The 17,228-nt window shown below is 40.5% G+C and overlaps 1 protein-coding gene across 3 annotated transcripts in view; it reads left to right on the top strand.

The window, feature by feature from the left end:
• SVEP1 (sushi, von Willebrand factor type A, EGF and pentraxin domain containing 1) overlaps nucleotides 1-17,228 on the top strand; it is a 573,162-nt gene that overhangs the window by 530,690 nt on the left and 25,244 nt on the right. For all 3 annotated transcript variants that reach the window (XM_082255001.1, XM_082255000.1, XM_082254999.1), the window contains one exon: nucleotides 142-312. In XM_082255001.1, coding sequence (XP_082111127.1) covers nucleotides 142-312 — 171 coding nt within the window. The remainder of the gene's footprint in view (nucleotides 1-141; nucleotides 313-17,228) is intronic.

Raw genomic sequence — 17,228 nt, 5'->3', positions numbered from 1 at the left:
AGAAAACTATATAAACATTTTTTTACTATTTTTTAAGAATTATTTATTTTCTCTTTGAGCTTTCTTGTGGACCTTTAATTCTTGTGCTATGCATTAATACACAACATTTTTACTATTTTAGTATTATTTTTTCTTTCTTAGAAATTTCTTGTGGACCTCCAATTAATGTGCCAAATGCAATGGTGCGTGGACTTTTCCACCATTATGGAGATATGGTGACATATACTTGTTACAGTGGATATATGTTAGTGGGGTCAATTAGAAGTGTTTGCTTGGAAAATCAGACATGGACTACACCTCCATCCTGTAAAGGTAATACTGATTAATTATTTATATACAGTATATGTTTTATTCTTTCCAAACAAAGCATTTAAACTGGATAGTTTTTAAATGCCTAACTAGTTTGCCACATACCTTTAAGAGGAGCTCCAGTCATTTTTGTGTTTATTAAAAGTCAGCAGCTACAAAAACTGCTGACTTTTAATAAACAGACACTCACTTGTCCAAGGATCCAGCGATGTGCTCACCCAAGCCATCCTTTTCCTCCATCTTCCGTCCCCCGCCCCAACATCTCAGCTGTGGGCACCCAGATTTGACAGCTTGCAGGTTCACGCCTGAGTGTCCACTGCACATGCGCGAGCAGCACTGTACATTGTGAATGGTCCTGCAGTCTTCTGAGACATGTGATGTGTCCCAGATGACTGTGCGGAGGAAGGAGGAAAAAAAAAAGATACCCGCCCCCCCAAAAAAACTGCTATTTTGGGGGAAAGGAGGGGAGGATTAGGCCTTAACGTGGAACTTCCCATTTTGGGTGGAGCATCTCTATGTGTCTTCTCAAATGTTCTCCAGTTTTTAACAGAAAATGTTTTATTATAAGTTTTACCAGCTAGAATCACAACTCATAGTAGTACAGTAGCAGATCGTACAATATAATAGTCGTATTAAACACAATATGTCCAGGCCAATTAATAATCACAGTATATTACAGAATTCAGATGTCAGGACAATAACATTCTTCATATGCTTTAATAGGCAGAAGTAAGAACAATTACCACTCTAAGCTATTTCAGGGTCATGTCAATATAAAAGGTTGAAAAAAAGGGGGGTGGGGAAGGGGGTGGTAGAGAAGAACAAAGAGGGGGACAGGATGGGGGTGAGGTTAAAGAGGAGGGAAGACTTAAAGGAAAAGAGGAAGCAAGGGGTGAGGGACAGAGGCGAGAAACCACTCAAACTCCATCTAAGGCATCCTCCTGACTTTAAGCATCTTTCCAGATAGACCGTACCTTATCAAATTTCCTAGGACAGTTCCTACTCTCATATGTTACTTTGTAGAGGGGTAGAACTGAATTAAAGTCAAGTAGACACAGTTAGAGGTGTAAGAGCAAAATTTCCCTTCTTGCAAAGAATGTTGCATAGGTAAGTAAGAGCTTTGTATATCGGTCATCCTCCACATCCTTCATAAAATTCAGGAAGAAAAGTGGATCCAATCGTAGGGCCAGATCACACATATCATTAAGAGCATCAACTGCTAACTCCCAAAAGATGGAAGCAACACATCTCATGCACAGGGGATCAGCCTGGGGGTAAATATTGGTCAAGCATTGAGGGGTATAATATGCCCTGTGTATGAATTTTAGCTGTATAAACCTGTATTTAGCAGAGATCATAGAAGTCTCATAGGTTGAGATACAGTCCTCTTCTGTAAGCTCAGGGATATCTATTCGCTAACAGTCAAAGGTGCAAGTGGATTTAGTGTCATAAGTTACAGAAAGACAAAGGTACAGGAAAGACAAGGGTTTCCCCATCACCTTCGAGGCAAGAAGGCGTTCAACCAGGTGAGACTCCAATACAACCGGCTCTGGAATTTGAGCCACAAGTGCATGTTTCAGTAAATATGGAAACGTCATAGAACCTGGCAGGGAGTACTTTCGTCTCAAGGTAGCATAAGGCACAACTTTCACACCTGAAATGACATGCTTCAGAGTCATTACCCCTCGGGTTGCCCACAATTGCGGATCAGGAATCAACCAAAGATGATCCCACAAATGGAGATGTGGAGAAAGCATAGAGAGGGCTCTGTATATGCTCCTGGCTTGATTTCACACGTGGAAAGTTACCTTAATAGAGCTAGTTATGGACAGATGGGCTTGAGGGTCCCTCCAGTTTAAGTTACATTTCATGAAGGAGGCAAAGAACTTTTAGAGAAACTAATGATTTAATATACTAACACCTTTTTCATGTAAATGATTAAAAGGGATGTCTAGTGCCTGCACCCACCAAGCACCCCCTAGATTCTGAGGCAAGTAGGGTGTGTTACATAGAATGGCTTTATGCAAAAAAATGGAGAAAATACTTTGTTTTCAGTGCACTGAAATTACTGTCTCTGTAGCTTATCAAAGGCTTTGACTTTGCAGCACCAATTCACCCAAATAGCTCCTTAGGAGGAGTGCACACTTTAGAAGGTGTATACTACACAAGTTTGTTTGAGCCATAAGGCAGCTCTTGGTTTGTCATGTAGCATTTATCAGTTGAAGACGACATTTATTAAAATTTTACATATCAATTTTGAATGAGCACTGGTAGTTGAAATATCTCATATTTTTGGATACACTAGGTGGCATAATCCCCCCACAGTAGTTGACAGCAGTGTCCTCTTAATACCTATTAAAGGTGTCACTTCTTGCAGCTGGATTGTTCCACAATTCGCTTGTTTTACATTATTGAAAATTAATTTGGGAAATGTGACACTGTGATTTGATCAAGGCTGTGAACAGAGCTGAAACCTAGGATGTAAGTGAAACTGTGTAGGGGTGACCCTGTAACGAAGATGTCCCACTCCCACTACTGGGTTCCTTGAAAGGTATAAGAAGCCAACAGATTTAACATATATAAACAAATCAAAACAGTAATATACATTTTAGGCCGAAGTGGCGATTATCTTTGTTTTATTGTAATCAGGTTTGCTCTGTCTCACGGAAGAAAATACTGAGGTTTTGTAAATCCTATAATGGAATCAGACTTATGATCAGAGTTGTATTGCATATAATGGTATGAATTGCCACCTTGTGAAAATAAGCATTTCCAAAAATAGTCTTACCTAAACAGACATGAAAATATGGTCCTGTTCTATTTTTCCTCCGTAACCTGAAATACGATGGGTTGCTATGGGCTACTGTGCTTTGCTTATTACTATGGCTTTTGCCTGCTGTTATTAAGTGAGCCCATTAAATGTTATGTGCTGCATTACAAATCCTTTCTAACTGATATGATTCCCAGATATGAATGATGATTATGATTGTGCTTAGAGCAGGTAACTTACTATTTTATTTTTATGACTTTTTTTACATGTGTGTTTGCTTCTAAGAAAATGACTAATACAAGAGAATTTAATCTCTTGTAAATCATGCAGTAAAAATTTCCTCTGCAAATGTAATAAATACCATTCAATAAAAATGATAAGTGCACAATATAAAAACCCATTTCCGTTACAGATAAAAGAATATGTTACATTACCAAAAGGGAGCGGCAAGGGATAAATATTCATCTTAAGAGAGTAATTCAATGTGTATCATTGTGCATGTATAATATAAAGACAGTCTTAAAAGTTTTTATTACCTGCAGGCTGAGGGATTCTGCAGAGAGTTGGCAATATAGCTGTATGTGAGTGACTTTTCATTTGCGCCCTCCAAGCAGTATGGCTCATGTTTTAGTTTATTGCTCTGATATTCTAAGGACATTAATTTATATGGATCCTCCTGCTGAATATGTTTCTATCAATCCATGAGTTTGAAGATATCATATACTCTTGAAGCTTTGGGCAAAATAAGAAATGACATATATGATACAGTCTACCAGTAGCATTAACACAGGTTTTTTTTTTTTTTGTTTCTCCGAGTCCCACCATAATATAGTTATATTATTCATTGAACCTGCCAGTAAGTCTGTTATTTTTAAGTTTTCTACATCAAACCAAGCTGTACAGCAAAAGTTGCAGCTAGAGGTTTGAGGCCAACCATTTAACACGGATAGAGGTACTTGCAATAATCAGATTTTTTTCAGTTATGTAAAATCTTTATCCCAAAAGAAAAAAAAATGTTGCTGTAACTCCTTAAAAAGTACATGTAGATAAAGTAGAAGAGTGACAGGCTGCAGCTTCCAGCTTTCTGAGATCACCCTTTGGCGCAAAGTATGTAGGCAAAGAAATCCAAACACCCTGCCACACCCAAGCGGCCCATGTAGAACAATAGGCAAAAAATGATTGACTAAATCCAAAAGTGCTTTTTTTCATCGCTACATTTTTCTTTATACTTTAAACAATAATATGATAATAAAAAAAAAAGTATGTGTGAACAGTTTATTGTAGTGTAACACTTTTGGGTAGTTAAGTATTGCATTTATTATACAAGCCTACACATCTGTCCAAAAAGGACAACTGAAAAGGAAAGATCGACAAAGGGATTTGGTTCAAAATGAGTGACAGTCCTTCTACATGAGGGACAGTTGAGAGGTATGTCACCAAACTGCCTGCATCCAGAGCTTCTCATCCATTCATGTATGCATGCAAATGTTTGGATGTGCAGTGATGCATGTACATTGATTTGTACAGGCTCTGTACACAAACAGCATTCACTCATAGACACCTCATGGACGCTTAAACAAATGTCACTTCATGCTGTATGGCCATCTGTGAATGAGGCCTAAATGTGAATACTATAACACACCCTTTTTACAACCAGGAAGCCCAGAGATTTTGTCAGGGGGTCCTTGACAAAATTCCTACAAATTCCCCCAAATTTTTATAAAAGCCAGCGGGTGGCTCAAGCCTGCCTTTTAGTTACACAAAGCCACAGGTTTTCGTTGTGCACCCTGACAACCTTCTAGCCACCGGTGTCGTAACAAGCAATGATGTCATCAGCAGAGGCATAACTAGAACTTTCAGGGCCCCGGTGCAAGAAACCATGAAGGGCCCCCCGGACCCCTGGCCGGGGCCCTTCCCTTTAAGCCCGGGGCTCTTCCAACTAATCCTGAGGCCCTTTACTCTCATTGTGGGGCCCTTTATTATGGTCCCACAGCAGGACCCTTTCACAAGTTCTGCACTGGGGCCCCTTCCAGCCATTTAGGGGCCTCCCCACTGTGGTGGAATGCCAGGGCCCTGTTGAAAGTGTCACCTTTGCGATCCTGAAAGTTCACCCATTGGTGTCAGTAGTTTTTATTTTTTGGTATTTTAATTGTATTCTTTTTTTATCATTTTATTTTATTTTTTTACAATATCACTGACTATGACTCTGTCCATTCAGAAAAGGAAGGAGCTGGTAAATTACATATTTACTGACCCCTTCCTGGTTCTCTATTGTGACACATCCCCTGCAGCAGCTGGCAAGAGAGGGAAGGGAGCACAGTGTGGAGGGGGGGGTCAGCACAATGGGGGGGGGACCCGGGGAGCACACAGGGGCCCAGAGACAGCAGAACACAAGTGAACTGGATAGGAGGAGTGGTGGGGGCAGCGTACAGAGGAACCAATCTCCTCCATTTTCCTCCTGCAGCTACAGGAGGAAGGACAGTGATTTCTCGACATGCTGCACCCACCACCCTGTCTATCCAGGTGTACAGGGGAGCCACACAGGCCCCCTGGAGCATGGGGCCCGGTTGCAGTTGCAACCCCTATAGTTACACCCCTGATCAGTTAATAAGAAGGACATCAGATGCCTGCACAGCATCTTGTTTGCCCTTTTCCATCAGCACTGGGGTCACGTTAGCTGACTAGTCAGTACCAGTATGCAAATGTGTGTTTGCTTTGGAAGAATAAATCACCTCTAATGTTGGGTGTCCAATATGTAGGTTTGCTTCTGTGTTCTATAAAACTATTGGTTTAGTTTGTTACATTTTAGAATGGAGCGTCTCAAGATTGTGCAGAATTTTAAATGGCACCTTGACTGAAAAAAGGTTGAGAGACACTGCTATGGCAAACAATGTAATATACAATATAACAACCTCCTACGGTGCTTAGTCTAAAAGTTGACTGATTTTAAAATGGCCAGTTTGCTCTTAGGGTCAATTCACACCACAATTTCTGCGTTTCTGCATGTGCGTTTTTAATGAGTTCCGGTTTTTCCCCTCTTCTTTTCTTCATCTCATTTCAGAACATGTGCATTCTGGTGTATTTTTAATGCATTCCAGTGTGTTTTTGATGCATTTTTGCAGCATCCTAGATGTGTGCTATTCAGAAAAAATGCAGCATGTTTTATTTTTGCTGACTGCACTGGTGTGAGCTACGGTTATTGGAACACATGGAAAATACTGTGCATATATTTTTGATGCAGATTAAAAATGCGCTGCATCTGGTGTGGACCAACTCTTACTCCTTGTATCCTGACTAGTCAATAAACAGTTAAATAACTAATGTAAAACAATTTTGGATGTTTTAGTTACCAGTCAGTCATCAATAGCTATGTATAAGTGTTAAAACAAGCCATTGATTTTCTTAGCGGTTTAACTCTCCGAGACTTAATAACACAGTCTTACTTTGTGTCACATCTAATGCATATGTCAATCGCGGGCACCATTCCTATTTCTCCAGCAGATGACAGTTTCTCCCCTTCCTTCATAGCACTTCTCCAACTGCTTACTGATAAATAAGCTCAGGTTAACCCCTTAGCACTTCCAGGTTGCAGGTCCTATGGCAATTCACAGAAAAAGAAGTATAGCTATATTACAGGGGTCTTCAAACTATGGCCCTCCGGTTGTTTAGGAACTACAATTCCCATCATGCCTAGTCATATCTGTGAATGTCAGAGTTTTACAATGCCTCATGGGATGTGTACTTCCGCAACAGTTGGAGGGCCGTAGTTTGAATATATAGGAAGAATCCCTTCCCTAACGTAGGGAACAAATGAACCAATGATGCATATATAGGGAACATGTAGCAAATGAAATCATCAAATAATCAGATATAGATGAATCAAAATAGATTTCTCATCCAAGATTCCATACCAATCTATAAAAAAGATGATTCGGATTTCTAAATCATTTTCTAGCAAACAAATGCAGATTTGAACATGTATGTGGGAAAAGTCATAATTAGCCCTGGCATAGGTTTGCCACCTCATCCCTTTGAAACCGAACAAACATATCCACAGATCCTTCAGGTGCCTCCTGCACCGGCGTTTTGTTGCAATCATACCCGTAGGTACAGAATGGTTTAGAGCAGTCCTTTCACTATTGGGGGAACAATAAACTACACAAAGGCTACATTACCATGGACGTTTGTATCTGACAGCAGCTAAATTCCAGTAATCTGTATTTCATAAAGTTGACATATTTCCTGCAGATAGTTGCACTTTGTAAATGAGTTTAGGTGTGTTTAGCCATCTTTAGGCTCCATTCACACCTGAGCATATTGTTTTCAGGTGTTTTTTTGGGGCTTTTTTTCCAGGCGTTTTTTCAGGCTTTTTTTCCAGGCCTTTTTTATTGGCTTTTTTTGCAAGTGTTTGGAGGCAGGCATTGACATCTAACAAAAACGCTTGTAATCTGCCCAAAAAAAAAATCTCATGTACTTTTTTGAGCTTCAGGTGACAAAATGCTCAGATGTGACCAGGGGTCATTGAAATTAATGGGATTTTGCTTGTTGGTCGTTTTGAGACTTAAGAGATGAGTGTTTTCTGAGCTGAAATACTCTCAGGTGTGAACAGGGCCTTAGGTGTGTCAGTGTTTTGAAGCATTTTTCTCTCAATGTAAACAAAAGTAGGCGCTGGTGGTAGTGTTACAATAATCACACAAGTATATCACAAGTGATATACAAAGTGACTGGTGCTCAAATGTCAGTGTGTTCACCATCTGACCCATAAAATTGTCCTGCAAAACATTTAGGAACTGCTGAGCCTTGGCTGAATGCGCGGTTCCTTCTGCCCAGTCTATATCTGGATAATTAAAGTCCCCCATTATAATGACATTTCCCATCCTTGCTGCCAATCCTATCTGTAAAATGAGGTCTGCCTCCCCCTCCTCCCTCAGGTTGAGGGGCCTATAGAAGTTAAGCTATCTGTAGGCTATGCTTTAAAAGCTCCTACACGTTACCAATTTAACCACTTCTGGACCAGAAGATTTTCCCCCTTAATGACCAGGCCATCTTTTTCGATTCTGCACTGCGTTGCTGTAACGGACAATTGCGCGGCCGTGCCACACTGTACACAACGAAAATTGATGTACGTTTTTTCCCACAAATAGAACTTTCTTGTGGTGGTATTTGATCACCTGTGCGATATTCATTTTTTGCATTATAAACAAAAAAAGAGCGACAATTCTGAAAAAATATGTATATTTTTCACTTTCTGCTATATAGCATTCCCAAAAAGTATCTCACAATAGTGGGTACACCCTTCACATTTTTGTAAATATTTTATTATATCTTTTCATGTGACAACACTGAAGAAATGACACTTTGCTACAATGTAAAGTAGTGAGTATACAGGTAGTATAACAGTGTAAATTTGCTGTCCGCTCAAAATACCTCAACACACAACCATTAATGTCTAAACCACTGGCAACAAAAGTGAGTACACCCCTAAGTGAAAATGTTCAAATTGGGCCCAATTAGCCATTTCCCCTCCCCGGTGTCATGTGACACATTAGGGTTACAAGGTCTCAGCTGTTAATGGGGAGCAGGTGTGTTAAATTTGGTGTTATTGCTCTCACTCTCTCATACTGGTCACTGGAAGTTCAACATGGCACCTCATGGCAAAGAACTCTCTGAGCATCTGAAAATAAGTATTGTTGCTCTACATAAATATGGCCAAGACCCTGAAACTGAGCTGCAGAACTGTGGCCAGGACCATGCAGCAGTTTAACAGGACAGGTTCCACTCAGAACAGACCACGCCATGGTAGATCAAAGTTGAGTGCACGTGCTCAGTGTCATATCCAGAGGTTGTCTTTGGGAAATAGACGTATGTGTGCTGCCAGCATTGCTGCAGAGGTTGAAGGGGTGGGGGGGTCAACCTATCAGTGCTCAGACCATAAGCCGCACACTGCATCAAATTGGTCTGCATGGCTGTTGTCTCAGAAGGAAGCCTCTTCTAAAGATGATGTACAAGAAAGCCCGCAAACAGTTTGCTGAAGACAAGCAGACTAAGGACTTGGATTACTGGAACCATGTCCTGTAGTCTGATGAGACCAAGATAAACTTATTTGGTTCAGATGGTGTCAAGTGTGTGTGTGGCAGCAACCAGGTGAGGAGTACAAAGACAACTGTGTCTTGCATACAGTCAAGCATGGTGGTGGAGTGTCATGGTCTGGGGCTGCATGAGTGCTGCCGGCACTGGGGAGCTACAGTTCATTGAGGGAACCATGAATGTCTACCTGTTCTGTGACATACTGAAGTAGAGCATGGCCCCCTCCTTCGGAGACTGTGCTGCAGGGCAGTATTCCAACATGATAATGACCCTAAACATTCCAAGACAACCACTGCCTTGCTAAAGAAGCTGAGGTTAAAGGTGATGGACTGGCCAAGAATGTCTGCAGACCTAAACCCTATTGACCATCTGTGGGGCATCCTCAAGCAGAAGGTGGAGGAGCACAACATCCACAAGCTCTGTGATGTCGTCATGGAGGAGTGGAAGAGGACTCCAGTGGCAACCTGTTAAGCTCTGGTGAACTCCATGCCCAAGAGGATTAAGACAGTGCTGGAAAATAATGGTGACCACACAAAGTTTTGACACTATGGGCCCAATTTGGAAATTTTCACTTAGGGATGTACTCACTTTTGTTGCCAGCAGTTTAGACATAATTGGCTGTGTGTTGATTTATTTGGGGGACAGAAAATTTACACAGGCTGTACACTCACTACTTTACATTGTAGCAAAGTGTAATTTCTTCCATGTTGTCACATGAAAAGATATAGTAAAATAGATACTGTGCGTGTGTGTATATATATATATATATATATATATGGGGGCTTTTTTTTCTCAGAGAATAGGTGCAGGAACTTCCCTTTCAGAGTTACCCATGTCTCCGCCCCTACCCACCTCCAAGTACTACCCCTTTTAAAGAATACAGAACCAAGTAACATTTGTGGTACTAAGTTATTTGTATGGAATTTGTCAATGATAACAAGAAAAGCAGTAAAATAGTCCCCCTGCAGCCAACAGCAATAGACTATCAGCAACAATAGATTTCCCCAGCAACAATGGGCCACCCGCAACAAAATACCCCCCCCCCCCCCAGAAACAATAGACTCCAGCAGCAACAACAGGCGTCCCCACAGACAGCATCAATAGACCTCTCCCTCAACAGTAGATCCCCCACAGCAACATAAGACCAACCCAATCAACAATAGATCCCCCATCAGTAACAAAAGACCTCCCCCCTGCAAAAATAGATCCCTTCCAGAGGGAATAGGTTCCCCAGCAGCAACAATAACCTCCCAACAAAATATATCCCCTCCAGCAACAATAGTATCCCCAGAAGCCAGCATCAATAGACACTGTAGCACACCCCTGAACCCCTTGACATTACATACATACAATGATGGAGGTTCCGGAACTGCATTCCCCTGCATTCCCCATGAAAAAAAGCCCTGTGTATGTACAGTATATGCATGTAAACATATACACACTTGAATACTAATATATGGAGGCAGTAGCAATAAAACTACACAATAAAGTTGTCAATAAAAGTCATATTGAGAAAGGAAAAGGCATGATTGAGTTTTTATGTATATCAAGACATTTATGTGACACTTTCTACTGAGTGTGTTTGTGTCTTTATGAATACACTCTGGTATTTGTGTCACTGAAATGTCCTCATGTGAATAAAAACCTAAATCTTAGGTCTCGTGAGAATATGGCAAACTATCCCTTTTCCCCACAAGATGGCTGTTCACTGCATAGAGCTTTCTTTTTTTTTCTTCTCCGGAGAAGAGAAATTCAGCTGTTGTTAAACCCGCTCTCCTCCGAGAGCTTTATATGCTGTAAATAGCTCTAATGTGTAAAGAAACATTATATTCCAGAAGATACACTACTTACTCAAAATTGCACATTATATATTGCTTTAGTTCATATTCTTTTAAAGTGGATAACAAACAAAATATTTTATTTAGCTTACCCTCTTTTTTGCTATTAGTAAAGGCCATACTTAGTACAATGATAAAAACATTTTGAAAACAAAAAAAAAAAAAAAATTTTTGGTATCCTTTCTACTTATATAACTTTGTATAATTCTGTCCTTGATTGTAAGTTTTGTCGTAAATACAAATAGTGGTCATTCTGCTAAAACTGTTTCTTCAAGATCCTGTTGCCCTCTAAACATGCCAATTTGCTGCTTTAAAAGCCTTCTCAAGGAAATGGCTCTCATATAAACGCTCCTATACCTTCTTAACTTAATAGCTTAAAATAAAACTAAAACTATCATTGTGTTTTACGCTAAAAGAACATTTCCTTTATTAAAACTATAAAAATGCACTCACATCATTCTGTACACTGAGATCCAGTGCCACTGACTCGGCCCTACGTATTACGTCACGGTCATGTTCCTTCTTCAAGGGGTTGAAGACTGCTGGGCAGTTACATGATCGCTCATTGTTAATTGTGTTGCTACAGTAACCACTCTCTAACATATGCAAGTTATAAATCATATATTAAAGCTATGTATTACTACCATCCTTTAATATTACTAATAATACTAATCCACCCCTTACATAAAAACAGTACATTAAAACTATCTACTTTATCACAGAATATATCAAATATAGTCTCATTATTATTTTAGCAGGAACAAATATGAACTCCATTGACATTTAGTATACAAAATATAAAATGCACTACTATGAATAAAAATGACTGATAAAACAATTTCAGTCAAAATCTACATCTAACCTATTTTGTACCAATGTTTGCATCTCATAGATCTCTCTCCCCCTCTACAATATATTTTATATTTCTCGCTACTTCAAAATATTAAACCTGTAGGAACTTTATTATGGTAAATAGCAAAGTTCTTAGATAAACTATATTTTTTAAACTAACAGAAATGTTAAAAAATTATTTCCTACTTTCTTTTGGTGGATTTATTACATTTTTTACTATAGGATTCTGTAATGTTGGTGCCTTTTTGTAAATAAATGTGGGCTTATCCGGGTATACTTCCAAGATGCTTGTCTGCTTTCACTAGGCCAGTGCCTCTTAATTATATTTTCCACCTTGTGTATTGTTTATTATAATCCAAAATCATGGCTAGTGAATACTCATCCCTATTGATCTCTCTCTGTTTATCTCTAATGAGATTTCTCCTATCAACTTCCTGTATCCCTTTTTAATAAACACTTCAATAAACACTAATAAATCTCCTATTTTATATGGCTGTGTTATAATAATCTTCTTCCGTGCAGTTCCTTCTTATTCTCAACAATTGTCCCTTAGGGATTAGTTTGCCTCAACTCATCATAACAACCGTTGTTAGGGATATAGCTGTTTCTGTTGCTTTAAAAAAAGGTTTTTGTACATATCCCACCCTTTCCATCCAAAATTTTCAGATCCAGGAAGTTTTTTTTTTTTTTATTTACGGTGTTAAATTGTTTTTTTTTTTTTTTTAATTAAGTTTAGCCATTCATTTTCTAAGACTATCTTTATCATCCATTTCATGCAATCAAACTATGAATTATATATTTTTGGTACATTAATAATTGTTCAGGATTGTGTCTGGTCTGTTCACCGGACTATAAATAAATTGGCTACTCTGCTACACTGAAGGAATATAGGCAAGTTACCCATTGCTATTCTGGTAACTTTCCTATAATTCTTCTCACTGTACCAGAAGTAATTATATGTCAAATAAAAATCTAAGCACTCCAGGAGGTACTTTGTGTATTTTGTACATATCTCCATATTTTTCTCCACCACCCATTTAACTGACTTTACGGCTTCCTGATGATTTATTATCGTATACAGTGAGCCTACATTTGCTGTGACTAATAATATGGTATTTGTTGTTCCTATTTCCTGTAATAATTGTAGTAGGTGTTTAGTGTCTCTCAAATATGCTGTAGTTTCTTTTACTATGAGTTGCAGAAATCTATCAATATATTGATCTATTCTAGCACTAATTGATTCAATGCCATTCACTATGGGGCATCCAAGGGGATGTTCCCTATTGTGTATTTTAGGCACACTGTATATCACAGGTATTATACACAAGGCAGGGACCAAATACTTTTCTTCCTATATATAACAATTTACCCTGTGAATTGCCATGGGATCTACAACCCAGAAGTGCTAAGGGATTAACTTGTGTCGATTCATTGGCTAACAGGTGGAAAAATGCTGTGAAGGAAGGTGCGGTCTGCTGAAAGAGGAGGAATGGTGGCCATGATACACTCATTGTGGCCCAGATACATGGGATTTGACACAAAGTAAGACTGTGTAATTTAACCACTTTACCACCGGAGGATTTTCCTGCTTAACGTCCAGGCCACGTTTTGCAACTTGTCACTGCGCGACTTTAACTAACAATTGCACAGTCATGCAACCCTGTACCCAAACAAAATTTACGTCTTTTTTTTCCCACAAACAGAGCTTTCTTTTGGTGGTATTTGATCACCTCTGTGCTTTTCATTTTTTTGTGATATTAAAGCGGAGTTCCACCTTGGGAAAGTTTTTTTTAATAAAAATACCCCCGGGACAGTCAGGGCTAGTGCATTCCACAATGGCTAGCCTCTGATCTTTCCCGGGTTGCACTTACCTTTTAGAAGAAATACTTACCTTGAAAATGTATTGTCCAGCGCTGCCATCTCAGGTGTGGGCAGCTTGAAGCCAGCGCGATCCTCTTCTGTGTCTTCTTCCGTCTTCTTTGGTCCCACGATGCACTGCACCGGCCCCGCCGTCACTTCCGGTGCCGCAGCGTCATCCCTGCATAGCTTCTGGGCATGCCCAGAAGCTGTTTAGCAAGGTATGACGGCGCCTGCACCGGAACTGACGTCGGGGCCGGTGCAGGCGCATTGATTCCTGGGAGCGATGACGTTAAGCTCCCAGGAATCATTGCAAGCCAGGAAGTGACGAATCGCCGTGGCCGCCGAGGGGAGGAAGAGGAAATAAGAGGAAGTAAAAATATTTTCTTCTAAGCGAGGTAAGTAAAAAAAAAAAAAATTGCGATTATCCATTTGTTTTTCAGGTGACCCGGAGCAAGAAGATGGAGGTAAGTATAATTTTAGGGTGGAACTCCGCTTTAATAAAAAAAAGAGCGAACATTTTGCAAAAAAATTGACATTTTCTACTTTTACAGTTAAAAAATATCCAATATATTAAATTTTTGTCATATATTTAGGCCAAAATGTATTTAGCTACATGTCTTTGACAAAAAAATTCTCAATGAGCGCATTTTTAACCGCTTTAAGACCGGAAGATTTTACCCCATTCCTGACCAGGCTATATTTTGCGATTCGGCACTGCGTTATTTTAATGGACAATTGCGTGGTCGTGCAACGCTGTACCCAAATTAAATTTATGTCCTTTATTTCCCCACAAATAGAGCTTTCTTTTGGTGGTATTTGATCACCTGTGCGATTTTTAATTTTTGAAAAAAAGAGCGACAATTTTGAACAAAAAAACAATATTTTTTACATTCTGATATATAACATTCCCAAAAAAAAATTTATAAATCAAAATTTTTTAACATTTTAGGCCAATTTGTTTACTAACTACGGGAAAGATTTGTCATTTTTATTGTTCATTTTTTTTTTTACTAGTAATGTCAGCGATCTGCGATTTTTTTGGCGGGACAGCAACATTTCGGCGGGCAGATCGGACCCCTGACTGACATTTTTGACACTTTTGGGGGTACCAGTGACATTACTACAGTAATCAGTGCTATAAATATGCACTGTTACTGTAACAATGACACTGGCAGGGAAGAGGTTAACACTGTTGGTGATCAAGGGGTTAAATGTATGCCTTATGCTTACTGACGTGTGTGGGGGGAGGGGACTGTGTGACACAGACACAGATCGCAGGTTCAGCTATGCTGAATCCTGTAATCTGTCACTGTCTGTCACATAGGAGATCCGCCCGCTTTGTTTACACAAGCATGCGGATTTCCTCACTCGATCCCCGACGATCACCGCCTCTCCTCCCCTGGCCCGACTTCCGCTGTGTTTGAATACGAGAGAGGGGTGAGTCTGGTGACGTAGGTCTACGTCGCCAGACCTTAATGAGCCACTTTGCCGCAGTAGCAGCACAGTGACCAGTGGTAAAGTGGTTAAAGTGGTTGTAAAGAGAGCAGAGAGTAGGAGTTGGGGCTGAGCTGCACTGTGTGTGTCTGTGGATGGGCACAGACTGGGTTGGGTGAGTGCTATAGGTGGTTGTTACATGTTTACTGTGTATGATAGTTGTATAGAGAACCGTACTGTTGCCTTCCATGTAAAAAAAAAAAATAAAGTGTCATGGTGGCAAGATGTTAGCTGATTTCTTTTACTGCCAGCTGACGACTTATTTACAGGACTAGACACCCAAGAAGAAGCTGGCAACAGTAATTATTGCATTCTGATGGCGTGGAAACTTTCCGCTGTCACAATACTATATTGCAGCGGGAGGGATTACCCCATCAACACTGACTGTGTTGATAAGGGAATCAGGCAATTTTATTTCCTCAAGGAAGGAGAGAAAATTGCATAATTTATGGCCACCCTTACTCTCTACTCCGGGGGCCACAACCTGTGAACCCTGATCTACCTGTCCACCGCGGGCAGGTGACAGGAACCTGTTTTGCAAACCCAGCCACTTAGGTGCTGTTCCTTTTCCCCCTACTCTCCTCCGCCACTCTCATCCTCAAGGTATCCCATAGAGCGGGAAGTCTCACAGCTCAGGATGGGTGGGAGCAGGAGCTGGCCAAGTTAGCAAGCAGGTGATCACAGGGCGGTCCTAGCAGCCAATCACCTGCTTGTTAATATGAAACGCTAACTCTGGCAGCTTCTACCCTCTGTCCTGAGCTGTGCTGCCTTCCACTCTCTCCTTTTTGTACATGTGAAGGTAGGAAACTGCTGTAGAGGACACTACTTTAGGGGGCGGCGATGTGAAGGGGGCAGATGACATTGCTATGGGGGGGAAAGGGGGGGCAAAGGACACTGCTATGAGGGAAAGGGGGGCAGAGGACACTTATATGGGGGTGGGGGTAGAGGATACTGCTATGAGGGGAAGAGGGGGCAGAGGACACTGGTATGGGGGTAAAAGGGGAGCAGAGGACACTACTGTGGGAGGGTGATGTGAAGGGCGGTAGAGGACACTGCTGTGGACAGGGCCGATGCCACCATAAGGCTGCTTAGGTCACTAGGGTAGGGGTGACAGTAAAATCTGAATTTCCAGCCACTTGTAACGTCTTCCAATGATCCCCTATATTTTCCTTCTGTAGCAGCTGAAATCCAGCTTACCCTCTTCCTCCCACCACCATTCAGCTATTGCAGGAGGAAAATCCAGGGGATTGGTTCCAGTAAATGCCTCCCCAGCTGCCCCTCCTGTCCTTTTTCCTTTCTTTTCTGCTGCCCATCCCCCCTGTGTGCTCCTCTTTCACCAAAGCCCTCCAACAGGGCTCCTAAAAAATAGTAAAAAAAGAATAAAAATAATATTGTAAAAGTTGATAAAAATATAAACTACTGACCCCATCCACTGCACTGACATTGTCCTCTGCCCTACTGACACCGTCCACTGCCCTACTGACACCATCCACTGCCCTACTGACACTGTCCACACACTTTTAAGATAGGCCAACTTTGTATTTTTATAGTGACATTTGTTTTATTATATTTTTCTAAGTTTTCCTTACTATTTAGTCACGCCTTGCTAGTTAATTTCTTAAAATAAAAAGGGTGCTGACCCCCAGTGATTTTTGATCTCTTTCATGTTGTTCAGGTAGATCTCCATCTCTGCAACTGCCGCTGCTCTACTCTCTATCCCCAAGGCCATCCTCCTAGAGATACAGAATCCTGTTTGTCATAGCTCCCAACTGTCCCTGAATTTGAGGGACTGTCCCTGATTTGGAACATCTTTCCTCCCCATGTGTCCCTCATTTTGGTCTGATCTACAAAAAATAACTATTTATATTTCAAACAGTGTTTCACAGTGCTAAACTGTTCAACCAAATTCCAAATTGTTGCATTTGTAAATGTCAAAAGTCAGTATGAAGAAATAGTAGTAGTTAAAAAAAAAAAAGCACTTGTGGGGTTAACTAATAGTTCTTTTGCATAATTCTCCT

This window comes from Pelophylax lessonae (assembly GCF_965119305.1).
Source record: "Pelophylax lessonae genome assembly, chromosome: 1".
Classification (NCBI taxonomy): domain Eukaryota; kingdom Metazoa; phylum Chordata; class Amphibia; order Anura; family Ranidae; genus Pelophylax; species Pelophylax lessonae.
The sequence above is the reverse complement of the archived record's forward strand: the minus strand, read 5'-3'. Positions and strand labels throughout refer to the sequence as shown.